General features: G+C 33.6%; 1 protein-coding gene across 1 annotated transcript; it reads right to left on the bottom strand.

Moving 5' to 3' along the window:
- Positions 1-940: 940 nt before the first annotated feature.
- Positions 941-6,637, bottom strand: LOC142613999 (bark storage protein A-like). Its single transcript, XM_075786525.1, has 5 exons — positions 6,379-6,637; positions 6,155-6,222; positions 5,862-6,017; positions 5,008-5,259; positions 941-1,443 (listed from the first exon to the last, which is right to left on the bottom strand). The coding sequence occupies exons 1-5, from the start codon at positions 6,593-6,595 to the stop codon at positions 1,066-1,068; spliced, it is 1,071 nt and encodes a 356-aa protein (XP_075642640.1). The 5' UTR covers positions 6,596-6,637; the 3' UTR covers positions 941-1,065.
- Between the last annotated feature and the right edge of the window lie 9,531 nt (positions 6,638-16,168).

Here is a 16,168-nt window from a genome sequence, read left to right as displayed (position 1 = left end):
TTGTAAATGTAATATTTTTTTCTAAACATCAAATATATATACATATATGTAAGGACACAATTCGAGCCCGAATCCACAGTCAGAAGGGGATGAGCCTGAAAAGCTTTTTACAATAAAATTTGTAAAGAGTGGGCTTGGAATTTAGGTTTTAGTGATGTTAGATAACAAAAATGATGGGCTTTCTCACAATGATACACACAAAGAACTGTTTATATGAAAGAATCTTTTTCTCGGACATGAGCATAGGATCATTTATATTATCTCTTCCTTAGATAGATTTCAACTATGAATTATGAGGTATACAGTGTTGTTTTTCTCTTTCTTCCGATCTCCTTCTGCTGAAGGTCCCTTCTTCCTTTTATATCTCCTCCTTCTTCTCCTCTTCATCCTCCACGTCAGGGTTAGATTGCTGGTTTAGATACTTGTTTCATCCACCTTCCCTGAAGTCTTTAGAGACACGAGCCAAGCTAAACTCTAATGCTCAGGTCTCACTTCCCCACTAATGCGGCCAGAATAGCGGTGTAGAGCATTCAATGCGGGGCAGTGGTAACAGCTTTATAATAGATATTCCACCGCCCTTCTTCTTATCTTCCATGTGTACCATGTTTACCCTTTCCTATAGAATTTTCTAGAACATTGCTTATAGATGTTAACCAGCCTTTTACCAACCTCGGCTTTAAATAGCCGAGGACATAATCCTCCTCGGACCATCTTCTTAAACATACTTGTTCAGACATTACCTCTTTACTATTTAGTATTGCTTTGTGAGTTGACATTCATATATCCTCGGATCATTCAGTGTCCTCGAATTGGGCCCTTAGCCCAAAGAATACTCTTGGGCCACCTCACACATATTCTTGGGCCCAATGACTCTACAATAATTTTTTTTTTCTTTCGAAAGAAATTGTCTAGATCACTAGCTAAAATTTTTTTTTTAGACTTTTTACTTTATTTTCACAATACCCCTTTATTTAAATTCAAAGTCACGTACATGAACAAGGATATATGGACATGCCTCCCATTAATATACCAAGAAGATATTAGGAGCAATACACACACTCATCCCTAATAATAAGCATAGCCGGTGCTTGATTTGGAATTGACTGCCGCCAATAGTTCGATAAACTTCAAAACAACAGTCACTGAATTAGTGGCAGCAAGGGATGTAAAGGTGTCAGCCTCGTTTGAGTCAGCAGAGCCTCCGCCAGCCAAGTCCGAGAGAGCCCTAATAGCGATGAAAGGTTTCCTTTGTTGAAGACATATCAATGCTACAGAAGCACTTTCCAAGTCCACAGGGCTTACATTGAATTTGTTATAGATGAAGCTTCGGTACGCAGCATTGTCTAGGTAAATGCTTGCACTTGTTCCTCTTTGGACCCTGGTCACCTTTGGTGTTGTGGTCAAGCATGTCGTTGAGTTAATGCAACCTTCTAGAACAAGGTCCTGAACATTCAAGGAACTTAATTTTTAGGGCACCAGCAAAATACATGTATTGTTTTTTTTTTTTTTTAAATTAGCTTCTAAGATTTGGGTTGGAAGATTTGAATGTGGAATCCAAGTTTTCTTCTATGAGGAAACTGAACAATGCCATTTAGTTATAACATATACATTCATAAATGGTATGGTAAGAAAACATTTCTAGAAGAGTGAGATTGTTTGTTTTTTCCTTGTAAGAAAATATAAAAAGTAGCTAGCCCCACATACCATGCATGATATATGGGAGCATATATATCTCCTCAAACTAAACATGTGCAATGACTAGAATGTGTACAAAATTGTCACGTCAATTTTATAAAAAAAAATAAAAAAGAAGCCAGTAACTTATTTCCATGCCAACCTTTTTTTTTTTTTGATGAATCTCCATGCCAACCCAGCTCATAAAAATATCCGTATATTATACTCTCTTTTTTTTGGCTAAAATATCCGTATATTATACTTGTTTCTATCATTTGGTTTGCTTTTCATTCCCACATAAGGATATACATGTCTTTGACATGAGGTTATTGTTTAATAGGTGTTGAGATGGTAGCGACGACATGTAACAAGTTGTAAGTGACCTTGTGGCCCTGGTGGGTCAAATAAAGGGGCCAAGCTTCTTGGTGAGGTATTTAATGGATTGTCGGTTTTTTTTTTTTTTTTTTTTTTTTTTACAAGATAGAATTTCTACTCTAGCTCAATTTAAGTGTATATATGTGTGAAGCTTCCTCTTGGAGACTTAAACCCCGGTCCTTGCCCCCCACACCTCACAAGCACTTATACTTGTGGAGTGACCATCGTACCAAGAGTGTGCAATGGTAATAGATTGTCGGTTTCAATATGGCAAAAGGTTGAAAGGGATTAGACTTTGGTCAACTAGAAGATTCGTTTTGGGTTAATCATGGAACGTTTAAGGGGACCAAAGGCAGCGCCGAGAAGACATTAATTAAGGGAGAGAATAATTTGGGACTTCTTTTAAGAAACTCGACGAAGATGGAGTTGAATTGCCTTCTTTCTTTTTCTTTTTCTTTTTCTTTTTTTTACTTTTTCAATTATATGATAAATTTTTATTTGAATTTTAATTGACTCTATTGAAAATGTCGATGAATGCCAACTACTTGAAGTATAAAGCTGTTATTTTGGATTTAAAGTTACATGGTTGGCATCCAATTTTTATGGAACCCAATGCATATTTGTATGTATATATATATATATATATATATATATATATATATATATATATATTTTTTTTTTTTTTTTTGGTTGAGGAAAATGCATATTTGTTGATAGAAGGGAATATGTTCCCATATCTCTTTAGATATAATTGGTTCCATCCGGATTGGAGACATATTACACATGTTGATGCAGGCTTTTCTTGTCCTTTTGGTGGGTTTTGTGTCCAAAAGCTAACCTTTTAATTAAGAGGATATTTTTTATTATCTTTTTTTTTTTCTGAGACTTTTAATATCTTATCTTTGATAAAAAAAGATAGCTTTCAAAATTATTATTCATTTTTTAAGCTCATATGAAATGAGGTCATTGAAAATGTCATGTTCGTTTTTTTTAAAGGGAATTAATGCTAATGAAATTTGAAATAAAGCATAAGATAAATTAGGAAAGTTATTAATATTGTGTGTATTAACCTTTCAAACAACATAAAGTCATACAATAAAATCTCACACTAATATTACTATTTTTGTGTTTGTTTTAATAAGTATTACTGTTTACTAAAAAAAATTATGTTTATCTCACATTGGTTGTGTGTGTCTAGTGTCCACTGTTTATAATCTCAATCTATAACTACAAAGATTAGGTCTTTTTATAGCTGTATTTTGGTTAAATAATATATTATAAACCCGATTTAAAACACTAATATTACTATTTTTTTTTACTAAAAAAATGTGCTTTATTATTATTATTTTATTTATTTATGGTGGGTTCACACTCAATTTATTGTCAAAAATGTTGTAAGATTTTGTTATAATGATAGAGGAGTAATGGTAAAGGTATCAATTCGGGTTAGTGTGTCGGGTTCGTGTTATGTTGAGGTAGAGGTATTCGATTAAATGGTCCAACTCTAACCCAACCCATTTAATAATCGTGTCAGGATCCTTCAACCCTAACCCGACCTGTTAATAAGGCGGGTTGACCTGACCCAACCCATTTAACAAGCTTAATAAACGAGTCATGTTGAGTTGATACGAATGTAACACAACCTATTTTAACCTGCATAATATTAAATATATCATCCATCTAGAAATAATTTTTTTAGATGTTCTTGACATGTTGCTATTATTGGTTTCCTCCATCTATACCTACATAGTTCATAAAATGCAAATAAATAACACATTACAATACAAATATAAACATTGTTCTTGACGTTTTATTATTATTTTCTGTCACAAACACTTTTTAATTCTACAATCTGCAACATATGAAACACACTTCAAAAAATAACATTATGCACAAAAAAAAACACATGAGAGAGAGAGAGAGAGAGAGAGAGAGAGAGAGAGAGAAATAACCGGCTTAAGACTTGAGTTTGAGAATTGGCGTGAGAAGAGTAGTAGTGTAGTATGGCTGATTTTTTTTTTTTTTTTTAAATAGATATTTATAAAGGTTTAGAGGTTTAGGGTTTGTAGGGTTTAGAGATCTAGGGTTTGTAAAATTTCAATTTTCAATTATATCCCTTGTAAATTTTTGTATTACTCACTTTTCTTTTTAAATTTAAAATATATGTTGGATATAAAAGGTATTTGAAAAATCTAAAATAAAATAAATATTTATTTGTTATACGAGTTAAACGGGTTGTGTTAAGTGGGTCACTTCGGGTTGACATAAATAAATTGGCGTGTCAAACATGTCTATTGCGGGTTACGCAAGTTGACCCGCTTATGACACGTTTTTTATCGTGTTGCTTTCGGGTCAACCCGTTTATGACCCAAACCCATTAAGGCCCAATCTTAACCCGAAAAAACCCATGTCGTGTTCGCGAGTTGGGTCGAACATTGACACCCCTACTGTAATGGTAGAACTCTTCTAACAATATTTAATAAAATAAAATAAAAAATCACCAAAATATGACAAAGCGAATATATCTCTCTAACATTACCCATTCTCCGACCAATTTGTCATTAAGAATAAAGAAGTGAAAATTAATACACGAAGGCATGACCATGGTTTTTTTTTTTTTTTTGACGAAGGCATGACCATTATTGGTTAGTGTATTAATTATTTTTTAAATCAATATTGGTTTGAATGCGCTTTCTCAGAAATAAACATATAGCTGATCCACTGATCAATGTTATGATTGATGAGAATAAAATACTTATATTATATAAAATGGTCAAGAGCTTTGTAGTTAAATTGGCGAAGGGATTCTCTCAACAAGAAAAAAAATGGCAAAGAGTTTGAGTTAAGGAATTAACAGCATATTATAATTATCACTTAAAAAATTTATATAAATTGAAGAAAAAAAATGAAGTAATTAAACCCAAAAAAATTTAAAAAGAACACAGATAAGTAATTTACCTCAAGCTGTTTTGAGATTTCATAGTAGTGGGGATCAACAGCGACCCAAAAGGCATGCTGTCTTTCCTCAGGAGTCCCATCTACTGGGAAAACTTCCTCAGGTTGATACCAAATATTGTTCAAGAGATTGTCATATGGGCTACCTTCTGTGACATTTACTGTATAATTTGCAAATTTTAAGTACCCAATGTTCCTTGTGTAATCTCCAGCTGATTCCAGGGGTAGCTCATCGTCAGGACCTAACCCATACCTCTGCACCATATGACAAACATTAGCAAAATCAACATTACTTTATTTTATATAGCTAAATGAATAATTGTACTACAGAATAATTCATTGTTCCATTTATCCTTTATGTTTTTTCAGAATAATTCTACAATAGAGTTCTTAAAATTTAATGATCAATGTGTTTAATTAGAATGTACAAGAAAATATACCACATGTCGTAATAACGCCAAAAGTAAGTCAAAGGAAAATTATTGTATAAAATTGCTACGAGTAATGTTAGAAATACAAATTTTTTTACAAAAAATTTTATAAACTAATGATGTGGTAAGTGGTTATTAGTAAATAAAAAAAAATGATATTGATGATGAAATAAAAACCAATAAGAAACTGGCTACATCAACCGTTTATAAAAATATTATAAAATAGTTTATAAATGTAGCATTACTCAAATTGCTACACACATTTCATTTTTTGGCATTGATATCACATCTAATTATATTATTTGCCTGTAGATCAAAAAAAAACATTATAGAATTTGCCTTTGTGCAAAATTAACTATTGAGAAAGAAAGTTATACGCAAAAAGATCCTCAAACTCATTTGGATTTAAAGGTAGAAATTTATAACCTGCCAACTCCAAAGAGCGCCATGTGCCCAATATTCAGGGATGGTCACATCTCCAATATTGAGGGATGGGTTCGCATTTCCTGCTATGCCATAATGCACTACTCCCTCTACGTTGAAAAGGCTCAACAAAAGCTGAGTAGTAATGCCCGCATTTATCTAGGTATAGAAAAATATAAATATGAGAGAGAGAGAGAGAACTAAGAACTTTAACTAAATTTTAAAGTAGATGAGAAAATTAGAAAAGTGGGTGAACCACCAGAGGAAAGAAAGTCAAAAAGAAATTTGTAATATACCATGCTCAGTCCAGTCATAACTAGTATGACTTTCTTTTCACCAATGGTTCCAAACCGAAATCTTCTTCCTGTGAACACAAAAGAAATAGTGAAGGGAGGATAGTAAATAATGGATTTAGAACAAATACTGAAATGAACATTCTATTCAATATTTTTATCCCAAAAAAAAAAAAAAAAAAAAAACTACCCATTAAAATATTTTCAGTATGTCTATCATTATATACCAGCAACATCTATGGTGTTGGTAGCCGTGTAGTTTGAAGATTCAAGAAGAGGGTCCATTTCATATAGGTTTGGAATCAACAACCCCAAATAAGGGCCATCTTCGTTGATCTTAACTATCATTTTTTGTGTCCGTGCTGTTAATGCACCATTTCTTTGTTGTGCATTAAGCAGCATGAGAGCAGAAAGAAACACACACACAACTCTAAAAGCTACCATATTTCCAGAGACACAGAGAGAGAAGGAGAAAAAGAGAGAGGGATTGGTGAGTTGAAAGAGCTAGGAAATCATAATTTATAGAAGAAATGGTAATACTATCAGTAGCGTAGAACTATCGTATGGATGGTATAGTATATACGGTGTAGAAAGTGAAAAGTGTTGGTGCAAACACAATAATAATGAAAATAATATAACGAAAAACTGAATAATACTCTGAATATTATTAACTTAAATTAAAAAATTACATAATACTATTTGGACCTTCTCTGACTTGTCAAGAAGAGACACCAAAAATAACATTATTCATTGTCAAGAACCTCTACCTTCACCCTTCACCTCTCCCTTGCGTACATATCTAACTCAATATCTGAGTTAATTCATATAAGCCCATTAATCACTACAATTAAAAGTAATAAATAATTTTTTTCCTTTCAATATGAGATTAAACATTTTCACTAATTCCTCGTCTTCCATATTCATTTTCACATTTTTATATTTAGGATATAATATTTATTCATTTTATTTCATTAATATTAAAATGCTCCATAAGAAAGTATGCCTTGGCCACTGATACTCCATGACAGGACCATGATTGACGCACTATAAAACTCAAGCCCACTAAGGATGAAGAGAATCTCTTACTCATTTCTCATCTGATTAGTCACTATAAGATATTAGCTTTCAGAAAATGAACAATGCATTTCAAGAGTAATTCTGTTACTAAGAGCATCAGCAATAGAGTAGTTAAAAAGCTATCTATAAAGTTATTTTTATCACCTTAAAACTTCAAAAAAATGTCCAACATCAATAGTGTAAAAGTCAAATTGTTTTGGCAACTTATTACCGAGAACTGCCAAGAGTACTAATAGTTCACTGTAGTAAGAAGAAATATAATATATAAAAAAACACTATTACTTTATTACATTTGAGCCTTTTATTGGGTTTTCTTGGCAAAGAGGGAGAGAGGAAACGAGAAAGAAATTAATAAAAAAATGAATAGTGTTTAGCTGATGAAAAAATAAGAGAATTGATGCAAGGTTTGTTGTGAAATTTTGTGTTAAAATGGATAAAATAACTTTTTGAGGTATTAAATGCTAAAAATTTTTAGTTCTACCGATGTGAATGTACTAAATGTTACAACTTTTACCACAAATATCTTATGTGAAAAATTATGATTGGTTATATGTCACTTTTACATAGACCTACTTTATTTTTTTCCACCATTCATAGTTTGTCATATGGACAATTGTGACAAATATTGTGAATTAAGTTATGGTCCTAGAATTTTTCGCATTTCAAACTCTCATGAAAATTTTTGGGTTAAATTTAGACTCATTGGCTGATTACTGCGGAATAATAACTTAAACAATTTAAACCAATTATATAATTCAGTTATTTTATGTTAATTATCATAGATTCACGAGTAAGTCACCAGCTAAAAGCAATAAATAAAGAATGCAATAATATAGTGATGAAATGGAAAACTCAAAAATTTCCAAACCAATATGAGGATTTCCAAACCAAAAGAAGAAATTCACTAATAGAATTGGCATTCTTACCATTAAAACATATTCTATTATGTTATTATTTATTAATAAAACAACTAGTGTGTTGATTTCCTCAAACCTTAAAGAATAAAAATTTCATTTACCTTAAGGTTTAAAGTGGAGTTTCATTCACTCATTCCTCCAAATTTTAAAGGAAGTTTGGGTAATTTATTCTAACAATAATTATTGCAACATTGGTCGTTTTCCATGCCTCAGAAAACATTGGATTGTTATATGTTAATTAAATTATGCTCATAATTATAAAATAGTACGAAATCGGATTCAATACATTTCTTTTATTATTTATTTATTTATTTTATAAGAATACTCTTCTTTTAGATCATTTGTCTTATTACTGGTTGAACAAGTAAATGATAGTTTGAATTAAAGTGCTCTCCCTCATCTAAAAATAACAATAAAGTTCTCTTTCTCTTTTTAATATATATCATGATGAGTTATCATGGTGGAAGTGTGACTTAGTGGTAAGAATTCTCGTATCATTTACATGATATTTAGTATGAGTTAAACAATTCAAGAAACGTCATTCATTATGGCCCCCAATAATACACATAGTATTTTTTTTAGAAACACAGACACACACACATATATAGGGAAAGCAGGATGAGATAAGGGAATACACTCACACGCCAATACCAAACTGCATGCAGCAGTTAGTGTCGTGGAGTAAGTGATAAACCCATTTTCATCCCCTTCCCTTATATATATATATATATATATATATATATATATATGTGTGTGTGTGTGTGTGTGTGTGTTCTAAAAAAAATGATATTTAGTGTTGTTGAGTCGTTCCACATCGGTAAGGTGTGATATTAAGAAAGTGTTTATCACTTGCTCCGCGATACTAACTGCCGCATGCAGTTTTGTTGTTGACGTATGAGTGTATTCTCTTATCTCATCTCTTTTTCTTATATATATGTGTGTGTTTCTCAAATGATACACGTAGTATATTATAACTCATTGTCCTAAGATGGCATGAGTCAACCAATTCACACAAAAGATTTTTTTTTTTTGTACAATGAAAGGAAAAAATATATATATATATATATATATATCAATAAATAAACTTATCGTATACAACCAATACGTGCATATACAACTTATTGCTTTATCCTTTAGGGACCATGCATCAAAGTTGACGGTCCACATTACTATGTTTATTTGTCGTTTCGATTTGTCCGGAATGCATCAGACTGATATCACGTGTATTATTTTCAATCTGCCATTTTTCGCGTCCCCGCAATTATGATTTTATTTAATTTCTACATGGCCCACCATCATCTTGTCATCACGTGCATTTTAAATATGTGGTTTTATAGTTTATTATTTTAGACCCACCACATGTTCGATTGATTTTTTTTCTTTTCTTTTCTTTTTTTTTTTAGAAGAAAGATAATGATTTTTATTAATGAAGGCCGGTAAAATCAGCCTATAAAATAATAGTGATGTCTGATAGTGCATATTCTTTTTAGTCGTGTCCATAAGTTTTCCACTTTATTACTAATAAATATCTCGAATTACTTTATTTCTTATTGCTTTTATAATTGATGATTTGCATAATTTGTGATAATTAACTAGAAATATTTTGTATATTGTATAATTAGTTAATCCAATGAGTACCATTTTTTTTATAGGCAACGAGTACTATTAAATCCTCTCAATTTCAAATATGGGATCTAAATTACTTTTCAACAATTTAATGATCAAATAAATAAAGGTGGAGTACATGTTTAAGGCCTTGTATCTAAATTGACACTTCATCATGCATAAAATGTTTAGCGATTATGAAAAAATGATTCTAGCCGTGAGATTTTACTCTTTTTTTTTGAGAAAAAAATGCACAATTTATTTATTTTTTTAAAAAGCACACAGTTTATGAACTGACAATAATGAATAAATGAAAATGATTTGTGAACATTATAACTAATATGGTTAGGATGAAATTATGCTAGTGTCATATAAACTAAAACAACTTATACCACAACTTGCCCACATTACCCTAGCACAACGTGGAGTAAGAAATTCAAGCATTGATTAAACTCAATTATACTATCTCTAGTTAATGACGGTAGACTGTAAAGTACTCTAACCTCAAAAAGTGTGCAAAGGAAAGGCCCAAAAGTGTACAAATTGAATAAATGGTGTAGATTTGTTAACTTTATGCCACAGTGGAAAAGTTAAGAGATTCCTTGAAAAGTTGAGATTTTCTTTGTTAACTTTACAAATTGGAGTCCCACATTTTTTTTAAGAATATTAAGTATGTGTTTTGTATTAGTTTTTAGTATTAAATTTTTAATTTTAGACTTTTATATACAGTTTTTTAAAATCTTAATTTTTTTTTATAGGTTTTGTTAATAGGTGTTTTTAGAGAAATAATTAACAAATTTTTCTTTAAATAAATTATTAACTATTACCCTAAAAGCATCTGTTAGTATTTTCCAATTTGTATCTAGAGTACAAAGTTAATTTTTATCTACAGACTGCAATGATTGATGGCAATAAGTCTATCGAGTCTGGGCACCAAAAACTTCATCTATTTTTCAAATCCTTCTTCCTATTTTTTGTATGTTTATTATCGACCTAGTCAAAGCTGGGTTGAGTTTTATGCAAGAGGCAGATTTCTCTTCTTTTAATAGGATATGATGGTTTGTACTCAATATTATTGAGGACATGGAAAATATTATTGAGGACGACCTTAATGGTTTGTACTCTAATAGGATATATCATGAACTGATTGTAGTTCTTTAATTTTTGTTAATGAATCATCTTTTCACCCAAAAAAAAAAGTCAAAGTGAAATAAACTAATAAAGTGCTAATATCACATGATAGAATTAGATGTGAAAAAAGGGATTCTGCTGGCAAAATTGCAATTATGGAAATGGTGGGCTAGTGTCTATGGCATCTTTTTTTTTTTTTTTTTTTGGATAAAGAAGATAATGTAAAACAATGGATGATGGGACACTTTTTTTATCACATGGAAATAATGAAGAAATATATGTGGTCATAATTCACAAAGGCATGGTGACTGCTTTGTGCAAAAATTATAGCCGAAAATACACTTTGCTCCTTACATTTTGAGCTTAATTTCGTTTTGTTTAAATTTATTTTGTGTCTATCTGAGTTCTTAAAAACAAAAAATTATTTTTATTTTAGTCCCTGCCATCAACTCACTTATAGAAAATGCATACGTGACAAACAGAGTACTCAATAGAGTGCTTTGTTGACAAACTTTGCAATTAAAAAACAAATAATTGATCTTGCATGTGTATTATGATGGGACACTTTTTTATCACATGGAACTAATGAAGAAATATATGTGGTCATAATTCACAAAGGCATAGTGACCGCTTTGTGCAAAAACTATAGTCAAAAATACACTTTGGTCCCTACATTTTGAGCCTAATCTCATTTTGGTTCTTAAATTGATTTTGTGCCAATCTATCTATCTTTTTTTTTTTTTTTGAGAAGCAAAGCTGAGATTTATCATTAAGGGGAGCTGTTTAAATCAGCCAAGAATACAGAGGTAAGGTCTGGTGGTATTTCTCCCATCCAAACGGACATTAGAGGAGTAATGGATGCTCTCCTTGCTAGGGAATGCGCTAACCTACTACAATGTCCCGGTACAAAAGATAGACCAATTTTTGAGAATTGGGATATAAGGAAGAGAATATCTGATGTAAGGTTTCCATAGAGGGCTAGTTTGCTGCCGCTGTTCATCAATGACTTGAGAAGGATCTCTAAGTCTCCTTCAAGTATTACGTCGTCGAAACCAAGTTCCAATGCAAGCTCCAAAGCCTTCCTTGCTGCCAAGGCTTCAACTTCAATGACAGAGGATGGCATGGAGATTTGCTGAGTGAGTGAGGCCATGACCAGACGTGCATCAGTGCGGATTACCACTCCTATTCCAATAGTTCCCTCCTCGGCAAATGTGGCTCCATCAAAATATTTTGAAGCCGTGTGTCTCAGGTGTAGTCCATGATGTAGCTAGTCTTTTTTGAGGGTGCAAGGACATTGGGTTGCCTAGTAAGGACTTAGTCTTTCTCGGGCAAACTCCAGCACCTTGTCAAGTGGTAATGCTGGCTTGCCCATTCATAAGTTGTTACGCCGATTCCACAATGACCAGACTACAACAGCAAACAGGTCTGGCTCCCTATTACCTGCAAAAATGAAATAAAACATGTCAATGAAAGAGGTGCACGCCATGAGTGTGCTATGGTTCCATTTTGCCATACTACTCCATAAAGGCCGCAAGGTTGGACATTGGAATAAGGCATGGACAGTGTCTTCCTGATGCAAATTGCAAGCATCATAGCAGGCTTCAGTGATGATCTTACGGCAAACCAGGTTCATTTTGGTGGGCAGAGAGTTTTTACATGCTCTCCATGCCAAGTGCTTAATTTTATTTGGGACGTGGAGACCCCAAATTCTTTTCCATAATGGCTTCAACACCTTGATATCAGACAAGCATGGCTGACTAGTAAGGTTCCCTTCGTGCAAGAACTTATACCCAAATTTGATAGTGTAATTTCCATCAGGATTGAAAGGCTAAATCAAGACATTGTCCTGTATGGACCTACAGAGTGGTATATTCTTGATGATGTTTGCCTCAAATCCGTAGAAAACTCTGTCAACTACATCCTCCTTCCATACCTTGTATACGGGTTCTATCAAGTCACTATCCATGGACAAGTTACTCCCCTCAACCCTTGGTGAGACTACTTTGGGTGTAGCTTTGGAAGGTAGCCAATTTTCCCCCATATGTGGATTGATCTACCCGAGCCTAGCCTCCACCTTGCACCTCGTTTGATAACATCACTCCCCTTCATAATACTCTTTCATGTGTACATAGACGTGGCTGGTACTTTTGCCTCCATTACTGAGGAATTAGGGAAGAACTTAGCTTTAAAGACTTGATAAAATAGAGAATTTGTATCATGTAGGAGTCTCCATATTTGTTTAGCCAAAAGTGCATCATTGAACAGGGAGAGGTGCTTAAACCCCATGCCCCCTTGTGTCTTTGGTTTACACAAATCCAGCCACTTTACCCAATGAATCTTTCGATTGTCACCCCGTTGTCCTCAAAAGAACCTACAAATCAAACTTTCAATCTCATGGCATAGCGAAGATGGAAGTTTAAAACAATTCATGGTGTATGTTGGGAGAGCCTATGCCACGGCCTTAATCAAAATTTCCCTCCTTGCTTGGCTAAGTAATTTAGCCTCCCATCCTTGAATCTTTTTCCAAACATGCTGTTTAATATGTGTAAAACTCTTCTTGTTTCAACCAATAAGGGAGGGGAGACCAAGGTATATCTCATACTGCTAGACTACATTAACTCCAAGCATCTCCTTGATCACAAGTTGCATATCTGCTATAGTAGATTTACTAAAAAGAGGATGGTTTTAGCTCTATTAATTTTTTTTCCCTGAAGCTCTCTCATATTTTGAAAACACATCTAGCAAACCTTGGCATTCATCTTCCTTGGCCGTGTAGAAGATTAAACTATCATCTGCAAAAAGGTGTGATAGTTTAGGCCCGTTTTGACAAATAGAAGCACCCCTGATAGCACCATTGGTGGCTGCCTTATTCATCAAACCATGTAATCCCTTGGTGCACATGAGGAAGAGATAAGGAGATAGTGGGTCTCCTTGGTGCAATCCTTTTGTTGGAGTGATATGCCCATGGGGTTCACCATTAATCAAAACTGAGTATGAGGCTATTGTGATGCACACTATCATGAGTTTCACCCATCAATCATGAAATCCCATCTTGATCAAGACTTTCTCCATATACAACCATTTCACCCTGTCATAGGCCTTGCTTATGTCAAGTTTCAATGCCATAAAACTAGATTTACCCTTATTGTGATTTCGCATGTAATGCAAAGTCTCGAATGCCACCAATATATTATCTGAGATCAACTAATCAGACATGAATGCACTTTGATGTTCTAAAATAAGCTGAGGCATAATAACTTGCAAACGATTGGTTAAAACTTTAGCAAAAATTCTATACAAGACTTTACTCAAACTGATTGGCCTGAACTCCGTCACATATTTTGGATCTTTTACTTTAGGAATCAATGTAATAAATAAATGAATAAGAGCTTGAGGTAAAACACCCGAATTGAGATAATGCAAAGTAGAGGTTGCGACATCAAAACCAAGCAAAGTCCAATAGTTTTGGTAAAATAAGAGGGGCATGCCACTCGGGCCAAGTGCTTTTAAGGGAGCCATCTGCTTCAAGGCTCCCTCCACTTCCTCAAGAGTGAAATCTGCCAGAAGCATCTCATTCATCTCATCAGTCACCACTGTCAGAATTGAATCAACCACCTCATAATTGCTGGGATTTTCCGTGGTGAAGAGAGTTTGATAGAAGTTGACAATAGTGGCATTTACTTGGTCTTGCCGAGAACACCACCTGCCATTAGCATTATGCAGTTTGGTAATGCAGTTTCTTCGACGCCACTATTAGACTTTGCTATGGAGGAATCGAGTATTTCGATCACCATTGTGGAGCCATAAAACCTTAGACTGCTACCGCCACATCTTGGCCTCCCTATCAATTAGCAGGTTCACTTCATCTTCTAAGAGCTTCATGCGGCTTGAGTCACCAGTCTGAAGGGCCACCTGTTCAACCCTTTTCAGTTGTTTTCTTTTAGTTTCCAATTGCTTTTGGACATTGCCAAAGAACTTCTTACTCCACCAAGACAGCTCCTTTCCACACTTGTCAATTTTATTTAACACTGTTGAATCCCACAGGTCAGATGTACTCTCACTCCAAACTACCTCAATTGTGTCACTACATCCCTTCTCGGTCATCCACATTTATTTGAAGCAGAAAGTTTTTTAGAAGCTGCAATCCATAAGGCTTTGTGATCAGATGTTGTTACATTAAGGTGGTGTACATTTGTACCTAGAAACATCAAGAACCACTCGTTGGTAGCCAATGATCGGTCTAGTCTCTCCCACACAGTGAACTCGGCAAAATGTTTGTGCCAAGTAAAAGGAAATCTGACAAACTCTAAGTCCATAAAACCACATTCATCGGTTGCATCCCGAAAAGATTGCATTTGATTGTTTGGTCTTGATCGCACTCCCCATTTTTCAGATTGCCTTGTGATCTCATTGAAGTCTCTAACACACAACCATGGGGAAGAGCCACGGTTCTTGAGGGCATGTAGTTTCACCCATGATTCATGCCTCTTGTGTGTATTTGGTTCCCCATAGAAGCCTGTAAACCTCCATTCGTTCTCTTTGTTTTTGTTGATCGTGGTATCAATATGGTTTTTAGAGAAAGTTTCAATATCCAAGTGAAAACCCTCCTTCCAAAAAATCGCCAAACCTCCCGCTTTATTTTTCCTTGGAACTTCAAACAAATTCTTGAATTGAATTCTTCTTTGTACCTATTCTAGCCTTGCTTTATTTGTTCATGTCTCGGCTAAAAACACGTTAGAAGGATCTTTTGCCTACACCAAATCTGCAAGTTGATTTTCTGTACGTAGGTCCCGAAGCTCACAACAGAAATTTATTTTTATTTTGGTCTTTGCTATCAACCCACTTACAGAAAATGCATACATGACAAACAAAGTGCTCAACAGAGTGCTTTGTTGACAAACTTTGCAATTAAAAAATAAATTATTGATCTTACATGTGTATTAAGAGTGTAAAAAACATGCAATCTAATGATTAGACTTCAAAACATGTAGTAATGTTAATGATATTAAGTAAGGTTATAGCTTAAGGCTACAATCAATTTTGTAGCTTAACTTTATCCTTGTTTATTAGATCGGGCATATTGTGTCTCGACATAGAGCAGAAATTATACCAAGGATTCACTGATTTTTGCTTGATCTTCTTTTGGAGGAATAATTCAAGTATAATTTAGAAAGGAATATGAGACGTTTATGTTCGCCGAGGGGTATTTTCTTCCTACTCATCTCAATCCTATATGTTTAATGAATTATTTATTTACTTTTTAAATGAGCATCCTTTCAATCAAAAA

The sequence above is a fragment of the Castanea sativa genome, chromosome 10 (assembly GCF_040712315.1).
Source record: "Castanea sativa cultivar Marrone di Chiusa Pesio chromosome 10, ASM4071231v1".
Lineage (NCBI taxonomy): Eukaryota > Viridiplantae > Streptophyta > Magnoliopsida > Fagales > Fagaceae > Castanea > Castanea sativa.
This window is presented reverse-complemented; position numbering and strand designations above follow the sequence as displayed.